At 39.2% G+C, this 11,172-nt stretch overlaps 2 protein-coding genes across 3 annotated transcripts in view; both read left to right on the plus strand.

Annotated features, from left to right (window-relative positions):
- LOC133999599 (C-reactive protein-like) overlaps nt 1-9,588 on the plus strand; it is a 92,664-nt gene extending 83,076 nt beyond the window's left edge. The window contains exons 1-3 of one of the 2 annotated variants that reach the window (XM_062438840.1): nt 7,494-7,560; nt 8,139-8,346; nt 8,880-9,588. In XM_062438840.1, the coding sequence (XP_062294824.1) occupies nt 7,509-7,560; nt 8,139-8,346; nt 8,880-9,297 (678 nt within the window). In that variant the 5' untranslated portion in view covers nt 7,494-7,508 and the 3' untranslated portion in view covers nt 9,298-9,588. Of the gene's footprint in view, nt 1-7,493; nt 7,561-8,138; nt 8,347-8,879 lie in introns of those variants that run through there. The other variant, XM_062438841.1, reaches the window with a different exon arrangement.
- Nucleotides 320-3,031, plus strand: LOC133999165 (zinc finger protein 271-like). The gene is given in 4 exon segments (XM_062438349.1): nt 320-397; nt 704-769; nt 1,512-2,936; nt 2,939-3,031. Coding segments are annotated over 4 exon segments (1,662 nt in total).
- Nucleotides 9,589-11,172: the final 1,584 nt, after the last annotated feature.

The following is an 11,172-nucleotide window of genomic DNA, read 5'->3' on the forward strand; positions in this document are numbered from 1 at the left end:
AAAAGTCCAAAAAATCCGTAATTTAAGTTCCACAGACTAAAGTAGGCCTACAATACTTGATGAAATTTCTTTTGTCTTTAATTTAATTTGACTGTGCAAGTGTTGGGAGTGTGAACTGATGAATAATCCTGTTTAACAGCTGCAATTTCTGTTTTTCTCTCATTCATTTTTTTAAAATTAGTTTGTCAGGGCTGCTGTGACATTATATATCTATTTAATGCATATAATGCTTCATAGTATGGCCTGTTTATATTCAAAAAACATTGGATAGGGCTAACAGATCTGTTTGTAGTTTGAATTGGATTTGACTGCTGTTACCATGGAAACAATCAGTGCATCTGTCAAACTTGCAGCTATTACCTGCAGTAGGCTGCTAAACTTCATCAACAGAGAAACGGTAAGAAAAAGTGTTTTTCATCTTAGTTTACTATGTGTTCGGTTATAAATGTTACACTTTAAAGCATTTTGGTGTTATGCAAGACACTGTGGATTTAACTATTAGTATTTTAGCTCTTTATTGTTATGTTTACTATTTACACTAATGGCAATCTCCTAAAAATCCTTCTTTTTAAAAATCATGCACATCATAAAGTGAAGGGGAGGTATGGTGGCTGTCGGAGTCTATGATTGCCTAGTTAGGGTTGACAGTCACTCTTTGCTGTGTATTGTTATTGGCATTAACGTACCTGTTTTACGGTGATAGATGGAAGAGGAATATCGGACAGAGATGAAGACTAACATCAGCATTAACATGAGTTCATCAGCAGAGGTGAGAGCCAGAAAAGACACCTGGGAAATGTTGGTGGGACAGGAAACATGCCACTTGTTGTCAGTGACATTGTAAAACACTGATTTCAGTTGGAAGAGGTCTCTAAACATGTGTTTAGTTCTGGTCAATCTTTTTAAATGGAGCCTGTAACCATAGCAACAGTTCTGATGCTTCAGGCTCTGTTAGCATCTAACTGACTGGTTGAAACTAACCTAACCATGAGTTAAACTGACAAGAACACATTTGAACACACAGAGATTGATTTAAACGCTGTGTCTCTTTGTTCTTTTTGGTAAGTGGCCATGGTGTAAGAGCCATACAGCACTCACAGGTGTTTAGTAGAAGAAAACGATTGGCTTGGAAAAGGAAATGCCTTATTCACATCTACTTGCTCCATGTTTTTCATACATTAAAACTTGTTTCAGTTCTACTATTTAATAGTGTTGCAGGACTAGAGATCAGTCACATTTTTAAGATCTTGGTCTTGTATCAGAATCGACTGAATTTTCTTTGTCTTCACTCAGTTTCTGATCAGCTAGACTCTGACTTTTATCTCAAGACCAGTTGAGACCACAGCTGCAGTGACATCTTTTATATTTTACTGTGATTGAATGTAAAACTCCCACCAACTTCAAATGCTGTCTTGGTGTTGGTCTTGACTCGGTGTCGGGTTAGGTGGTCTTGACTACAACACCATTATCTAATGACTACCTGTCTCTCTCTCTCTCTTTTTGCATTGTAGAAACAAAACCTAGCCAGACCTCATATTAAGATTGAGGAGGGTTTCAAAGAAGGACAAACTGATCGACATGAGCGTGCCGACACTTGGGAGAAAACACACTGCTGTGACCAGTGTGAGCAGAGCTTCTGTTCCTCAACATGTCTAAAGTGTCATCAGTCTATCAACACTGGAGAGAAGCTGTACACCTGTGAGCAGTGTGGGACGAGTTTTACTCAATCTGGAAATATAAAGATACATGAGCGCATTCATACCGCAGAAAAGCTGTACACCTGTGAGCAGTGCGGGAAGAGTTTTAGTCAATCTGGAGATTTAAAGAAACATCAGCGTACTCACACTGGAGAGAAACCGTACATCTGTGACCAGTGCGGGAAGAGTTTTGCTCAGTCTGGAGACTTAAAGAAACATCAGCGCACTCACACTGGAGAGAAGCCGTACACCTGTGACCAGTGTGGAAAGAGTTTTACTCAGTTTGGACATTTAAAGATGCATCAGCGCATTCATACTGGAGAGAGGCCGTACATCTGTGACCAGTGCGGGAAGAGTTTTACTCACTCTGGACATTTAAAGGTGCATCAGCGCATTCATACTGGAGAGAAGCCGTACATCTGTGACCAGTGTGGGAAGAGTTTTACTCAGTCTGGACATTTAAAGCTGCATCAGCGCATTCATACTGGAGAGAAGCCGTACATCTTTGACCAGTGCGGGAAGAGTTTTGCTCACTCTGGAGACTTAAAGAAACATCAGCGTTCTCATACCGGACAGAAGCCGTACACCTGTGAGCAGTGTGGAAAGAGTTTTACTGTATCTGGACATTTAAAGACACATCAGCGCATTCATACTGGAGAGAAGCCGTACACTTGTGAGCAGTGCGGAAAGAGTTTTACCCGATCTGGACATTTAAAGATGCATCAGCGCATTCATACTGGAGAGAAGCCGTACATCTGTGAGAAGTGCGGGAAGAGTTTTACTCAGTCAGGACATTTAAATAAGCATCAGCGTACTCATACTGGAGAAAAGCCGTATATCTGTGACCAGTGCGGGAAGAGTTTTGCTCACTCTGGAGACTTAAAGAAACATCAGTGCACTCACACTGGAGAGAAGCCGTACACTTGTGAGCAGTGCGGAAAGAGTTTTACCCGATCTGGACATTTACAGATGCATCAGCGCATTCATACTGGAGAGAAGCCGTACATCTGTGACCAGTGCGGGAAGAGTTTTACTCAGTCAGGACATTTAAAGAAACATCAGCGCAGTCATACTGGAGAGAAGCCGTACACCTGTGACCAGTGTGGAAAGAGTTTTACTGGATCTGGACATTTAAAGATGCATCAGCGCATACATACTGGAGAGAAGCCGTACATCTGTGACCAGTGCGGGAAGAGTTTTACTCAGTCTGGACATTTAAAGATGCATCAGCCCACTCATATACCGGAGATAAGCTTCTCACCTGTGAGCAGTGCAGGAAGTTTCACTTGATGAGACACATTGAAGAAACATCAGCTCACTCACACTGTGTGTAGAGAGTGGACTCGACCTGTCTGGAGCTCTCAGTTAAAAGATGACACGTGATGAGTAAAACTTGTCATGAAAATGTTTCAATAATATTCACAAGCATTCAAACTGGAGTTGTTCTTTTTTTCACATACACAATAGTCACACACACACACACACACACACACACACACACACACACACACACACACACACACACACACACACACACACACACACACACACACACACACACACACACACACACATCTAGAGACATTGCAGCACACAAATTTATACTCACAAACACATCAATTCAGCTTAACAGACACACAAAACATACGCCTTCTAGTGTATACCAAATACACTTAGGGCTTTATTGGGCCCTGTCCAAAAGGGATCCAGCCAGCAAAGAGTAAACTCTCTCCCCTGACTAAGCAAACTTCTTTTTGTTGCTTCTTCTTTTAGGTGAGACACTATTCTCTCCCTTTACACATTTAGGCAAGAGTCACCACTCCTTTCCCTTAAGGCAAATTCTTCTTTTTCTATGCTTAAAATCAAACCGGTGAGTTCCCAACTGACACGACCTGGCTCAAAGGCTGTATCAAAAAAGACGGAAACACACAGTTTAAAAAGGTACCAAAGAAATATTTAAGTTATTACAATAATCCAAACGCTAAACTGAATATGCAACAAAAGAATAACTGAACAAAAGAGTAACTCCAACAGAACAAAAAGGTGCTGCTGTCCTCAGAAAGCGAGACCGACCAAATGAGAGACAGGGCTTTTATCATCAACTCACAGGACACTGGCCAGGTGTACTGAGTTGCATGTAGTCAGAGCCCCGTGCTCCAATCAGTCAGGATCTGAGGAGAGAGAAACACACCAGAATGCCCAGCACAGGCCCCAAAAGACATCCAAAGGGGCTGTGACACCAACTCACCCAGCTCTTTTTATCGGTCTATGCCAAATGGACACAGACACAAGAGACCAACTCTCCTTCCTTGTGGAGGAATTACGAAGGGGTTTTCATTTTCGGTAACGCAAAATACTCTAACCAGTTACTTTTCTCAGTAGGTAATGCCGTAATGTAACTAGTTACTTTTTAATGGAAGTAACTTTTTAATGTAATTAGTTACTTTTAAAAGTAACGTTCCCCAACACTGCTGTGGACACAGGTCAAAGCAAGGGAAGAGCAGTGGGCCTCTTAACAATAACATGAGCCATAATTCCACAAGACACGCACAATTACAAGGCAAAAACAATGGTCTTACTTCACAACTTACTTCATGTGTTAAAATGATAAACCAATCATTTGATCCTTCATTACTTTAACGTTCCCACCTATTATCAATATAATTACAGTCCATCCTTAAGCGCAACAGGTAACACAAACAATGCGTCAGTGCTCTTTAACTAAAGCTAATAAATTCTGCTTTGTCGATTAGCACAAAATATCATGTACCAATTAAGGTTTTCAAAGTTTAAAAACAATATGAAGCGTAAGAGGTAATAAGTGACAAATTTCAATACAAACTAGAGGTGCAAAGTAGAGGTTCACCACCGTGGACAGGTCAGTAGAGCTCACGATGCATGGATGCCATCTTGTATGTCTAAAAAAAATAGTAGTTGTTCTAACAATAAACACACCTTTCCTTCATGGCTTGTTGGTTTCATCTTTAAAAGTGGGTTATATTTTATAAACTTATTATATAATCCATTGCATCAAATCTTCATCTGAAAAGTGCCTAAAGCTGTCAAATAAATGTAGTGGAGTAGAAAGTGCAATATTTCCCTCTGAAATATTGTGGAGTGGAAGTATAAAGTAGCATCAAATGGAAATACTCGAGTGCCTCAAAAGTGTACTTCAGTACTTGAATAAATGTCCTGAGTTACTTTCCACCAATGGCTGAAAAGTAGTCAGTGATCATTAGTAGACTTGTCCGTCAGCAAACATCCAGTCAGAGGAGCTGCCTTAGACACACATTATACACACACACCTTTGTGTATAATGACAACAAAATGGTGGTTAAAAATTAAAACAGTACACGCCGAAATATGATTGGTCTGTTTGGGCGAATCCTGTTCTCATCGTACATGCTTCCTCTGGGTCATTTGTTCAGTGGTTTTCAAGTCATATAACTGTTATGCTGAACATGCACCAATCTACAAACATTATTTCTGCTGCTAAGAATCAGGGTATCATTTTCAACCATGACAATTGGCATTTTAATAAGCTTGTCAAGGCCTTCTTCCTTCAATAAAGACATATTGCAAAAGTAAAATCTATATTGTCCTCTACTGATCTTGAATCCACACATTCACTTTCTCCCAGCTAGATTATTGTAATTCCTGCTACATGGGCTTCACTCAGCATGTTCTAAGACGTTTGCAGTTAGAACAAATTATTTCTAACTGACAGACCGCTTGTATGCATTCACTGAGGAAAGATTATGAAAATATAATACAACTTTCCTGCCAGGAATGTCTTAAGAACAAACATTAGAGATGAAACCTTTCTAAATTCGCCCTTTTCTGTTGGCGTGGAAGATGAATGTCCACCATGTTTTCACGTTGTTAGGGTGCAAATAGTTCAGCTGTGTGGCCGAGGCTATTTGTACCAGGGGTGCAAATAGACACTCCATTACTTTATACATCCAGCCTGCTGGACACTAGAAAGTCTGTGATTATTATTCTAATTTTAATGAAACCACTACAACTACTAGTATGCGCAATGTCATTACATCCTGTTTTAAGCCTACGTTTATCCCCATTGTTGGCATCACCACTCACAAGTGGCATGATCAACATGGTCAAAATGGTTGGCAATTCAGGGTTGAGTAAGAAGAGTTTTAGTTGATACCCCCTTTGAGTTTCTAAACTGCAGAGGTTTTAGATTAATCCACATGAAAGAGTGAAGCTTGGTATAAAAACTGGACTTCTTTATAATTTGGGCCCAGCAAATCAATCCAGATATTTTAATTCCAACAGAAATCGTCTGGTAAAATCACGCATGGTGTCATTACACTTGACAGTTACAATCAGGTGGGGAGTTCTGGTCCTCTGAAATGAGGCCAACGAAGAAGTAACTTAAAACTGCATTCTATCAAAAGGCCACCAGGGGGCGACCGTTTTGGTGTCAAAAGGACTTCCGTCTCTATACAAGTCAATGGAGAATTCACCAACTTCTCACTTGATTTCTAACCTCAGTAAACGTTTTCAAAATGTGTTTATGGTCTCAATCGCTAGTTTAAAGCCTTTTAAAGCTATTTGACGATAAAGCAGGGTATGCATTAGGGCGTAGCTACGTCGTGATTGACAGGTTGATTGGTTCACAGGTTCAGGAGGGCGCCTCATGCCCCTCCTGATGCCCATATAAGTAGAATCCGTGGGATTTTTTTACCCGGCATCGACGGAAATTTTCAAGATGGCGCTGCTCAGATCCGAAACTATTCACTTCCGGGCAGCAGTCCACAAACCAATGGGTGACGTCACTGATGTTACGTCCATTTTATATACAGTCTATGGTTACAATACATCAAAGGTGGACAAAACCACAAGGCAGGAAGAGGTTATTATTTTTGTGAGAAACTCTTTTAACGTCTCTGTGGTGAATTCTCTTCTTTGTCCATAACTATCTAAAAACACAACAGTAGTGACTTTAACTAACTTGCATGTAGGATAGCCTATTTAGTTTCATGGTCAGTGACTAATGTTAGCTGAGCTGACACATCATGTAACTAGACAAAGCTACAAAGAAAATTCTACATTACTAACCAGTTAACTAGCCTTTTCATAATTCTGATCTGTTATGCCCTAATCTGTTATCATGGCCAGTTGTAAGTGACAGAAGCACTGTGTTTGAACATGCTCATAAAACTCCAACTGCTTACTCTTCCCTGGCCTGGCACGTTGGTCAAATGGCTGTGACTGGGTGGATTGCCGTTCAGTTCATCTAACTTTACCAATGGGATCAACTCAGTTTTGGTTTGGGTCTTCTCATTGGATTTGTAGACAACTGAAAAACATAGTAAATCGCCAGATTTGCATTAACCAGTATGCTTTGTTCTTTTGTGCTCTCTTATGGTTACTATCAACAGGATCCACATTCAGCTGCATGTAGAAGATGTCCTGAGAAGACCTGTTCATATTTTAACATTTTTATGCCCTCAAGGTCATATTGTGGGTAACCTGGCACATGCATCTTATATCAGTCAATTAATAAGACAAACAAGGAATGGTTACGAGATCCTGTCATCAGTATATTTTAATGGGGAGGAGTTTCGGTGGTAAAGGTATAAAAACCCTCCGTTCACGTATTCGGTAGCAGCATCTTCACAGCGGCACAGTATGTATACAGCTTCATTCTACTTTTATATCTCTATGGAGTCTTTTCTACTTATGAAAACTACTGGCAGTGGTCAAACACTGCATTTAATTCAAAATGGAAAATATAAGCAATTACTTAAGTACATTCTCTTTTTTCTGCAGGTTTACTCAGACAAAATGAGATTTTCATGCATTCTTTTCCTCATTGCCATCTCCACGGCATTGGCAGGTAATTGTCTACTTTTCTCCTCACTCAATATGTCTCCTCTTGATCGCAATCCAAAATGGTGTCACAAGACTACTTACTAGATCATAGAGGTTCTCACATTAGACCTATTCTTAAATCTCTTCAATGGTTACCTGTTGCTTATAGTTTGAAATTCTCATTCTTACATAGAGAGCTCCTGTATATGTGTCTATGTAACTATGGAAAGCTCTGCCTGCACTTTTACAGATTCAGATTCTTTTAAAAAGCAGCTATAGGCACACCTGTTTAGACAGGCATTTGGCTAAACTGTATGTAACTGCTCAACATTTCGTTTTTATTGTGTGTAGTTTTGCACTTTTTTAATCATGTGACTTGAGTGGTCACTTCATCTGTTTGAAGACACTGAGTTATGTCTATGAAAAGCACTATGCAAGTAAAATGTACTTACTTACTTATAATACTTATAAAGCATATATATATATATATACAGTTTATTGACATATTCCCAGTCTTATATATTGCTAAGCATTTGCCAATGGGATGTTTTCATTGTTGTTGCCAACTCTTTGTAACTTCTAAATCTGTGTCCTGTCTTTCAGTGAGTGTTACCATTAAGACCGTGGTATTCCCCAGTGAGACAAATGTAGATTATGTTGAGATGACCCCTGTTAGACCTCTGAACTTGAAGGCGTTCACTCTGTGCATGCGTGTTGCCACAGAGCTCCCTAGCGAGCGTGAGATCATCCTCTTTGCCTATCGGACTCCAGAGGCTGATGAGCTGAATTTGTGGCGTTTAAAAGATGGCAGGTAAACACTTAGTGCTCCACACTTTGTGACAAAAAAAAAAAAAATTATATTTCTGACAATACTACTGCTACTTGTACTAACTGCTAATGCTATTGTGTGCTTGTGTATTATTGCATGAAATTGTGTTAAACTGACATCACTGCCCAGTCCCTCCATGATTTTATTATTTTTGCAACTTTTCTCAAGAATTGTGATACATTATATAAAAAAAGAAAATACTGAACTAGAGTTCCATCTATGAGTTTATTAAATAACTTTCATAAACGTTCACCTCAGTAATAGCAACAAATAAAATCAGTCAATAATGCCATTAAAAAAAAATATAGTTACATTTTTTATGATTATAATTTGGCAAAATTGCATGCTGTTGGAAATATTGCTGAGATTTCTTAAATATGTGTTAGTTATGGCGATTGCAAAATCTCAATTTCCTGGAGGGACTGACCGGCATGTACTAAGCTCTTTTATAACTGACATGGTTTAAATTTGCAATGAAAGACTGTACAAATGAAGTGAATATGTGTGTGTTACAGTGTGGGCTTGTACCTGAGTACATCAGCAGATTCAGAGAGTGTTAATTTCCACGTCCCTCATCTTGGTGCCCTTGAGACCCACCTGTGTGTCACCTGGGATTCCAGTACAGGTGCTACTGACCTCTTCATGAATGGGAGGAAAAGCCTGACTAAAATTTATAAGCCAGGTCACACAATGCGTCCCAAGGGCAAGGTTGTCATCGGACAAGATTTTGACTCTTATGCCGGTTATTTGGATGCCAAACAGAGTTTTGTCGGGGAGATGAGTGATGTCAACATGTGGGACTCTGTCCTGTGTGACACCACCATCAAAGGCATGTCCTCTGGGATGAGAGTGCCAAGAGGAAATGTTTTGGACTGGGAAGGTCCAGAGCTTAAACGTCATGGGGGGGCAAAGGTTCTTAATCGTGAACTGTAGTTTAATGGTTACATATGCTGGATAATAATAGGCAGTGTCATAATGTAAAGCATATAAAGCTTTGGAAGTCAATATAGCCAAATTAAACCTGTATGAAATAACAGAAGATTATTTGATGATTGAAGTGGATGTCTGTGCACTCATATCAGTGTCACTGATGATAATTTCTAACCACATAATTGTTTTCAATCTAATAAAAACTTGCATGCTGACAATGGCTGTTGTGGTGTAATATATTTCATGATAATGTCAAACTAAGACTGCATCAGTGTGCACACTATTCCAGTTATTCCATGTTTGTATGTGTTGCATACACTAAATCATTTTTATTTTCAATTTTTTCAAATATGACATTAAAGGACAAGTTGACAACTTTTCAAGTCTGTCTGAAAATAATGGTCATATTCCAAAATGAACATTGAAACATATTTTTTTCTCAAACGTTGCTTTTTTCTCATCTTAATCACTGGGCAAAAAGTCCTTCTGTCCTTTGACTGGGATCTTCTGACTCCTGGGCTGCAAACATCTTATCACTAGATAAAATATATATAAAACATCAGATGTATGTAAGATTTTATATCCAGACTTATTTTAGTGATGCAGCGGCCAGGAGGGTTCAATTCAGAGCTTTGTAACAACAGTAGTATTCACAATCATAGCACCTGGTGATTCCCCTTTTTAGAGAGAACAGCCATATGCTGGGGCGCACTGACAAGGACCTCAGTTTTGTCAAACTGAAGAAAGTTGTTTGACATCCAGTCTTTGACATTGCAAAGGCAGTCATTTAGTGCACACAGCACATCAGAGTCTGTGGATCTAAAGAGCATGTTCACCTGACTATCCTCAACATAAAGATGGAAAGAAACGCCATATCTCTGCAGAATTTGCCCAAGGGGAAGCATGTATAAGGTGTATAAGGAAAATAAGATTGGCAGAGACCGACCCCTGAGGAAAACCATACTTTGCAGAAGAAAATGAAGAAACATAGTTGTTCACAGAGGTGCAGAACCTCTTACTTGATAGGTAAGATGAAAACAATTCTAATGTACTATCAGATAACCCCATTCAGTGCCTCTGTCTTTCTAACAGGATGCTGTGATCAATTGTGTCAAGGGATGTGTGTTAGGGTCCAGGAGAACCAGGACTGAGCACATGCCATCTTCAGCAGCCAGTAGAAGGTTGCTGGTAATTTTAGCAGGGCTGCTCAGTACTGTTGGTATTATATCAAAAGGGCTGGAGGACACACCGGAGGGATATCAGAGTGTGTTGTCTTCAGTGTTATCTTCTGGGTAATCTGCAGCGTTGGAACAATTATTCAGAGCCTTTAGTTCAGTAAAAGTACAAAAATTGCAGCCTAAACAACTTCTCCATTACACATAAAATTCCTGCATGACAAATGTTGCTTAAGTAAATAATACAGAAGTATTATCAGCAAAATGTATTGATAGAATCAAAAGTATTATATTGTTTGTTTTTGTCACCAATAAATAGATAGCATTTTAATGTTGTAGATCATTAATGTGGAGGCAATTTTAGATACTTAACAGTCACAATATTAAAATATATTTTTTATGTAAAATCTTAATCCCAAAAGTAACTATGAGTGGCAATATAAATATTTTGGAGTAAAAAGTACAATATTTTGTAGCCTAAATATGGCAGATATCCACTTGATATGACTAACTCAAGACTGCTGAAATCTCATTTTAGCTTCTTAATCACTTTTAAATGCATTTTTGCACTAAATAACTGTTTGGACACACTGTGGATTTTGGCCTCCAATTCTTTTATTGAAAGCACTTATGAAGGGGATTCCTTTAAAAGTCAGTATGAACAGGAGGAATGATTACAGCGAGCAAAACCTCACCTTCTCCG

This window comes from Scomber scombrus, chromosome 18 (assembly GCF_963691925.1).
Source record: "Scomber scombrus chromosome 18, fScoSco1.1, whole genome shotgun sequence".
Taxonomy (NCBI): Eukaryota; Metazoa; Chordata; class Actinopteri; order Scombriformes; family Scombridae; genus Scomber; species Scomber scombrus.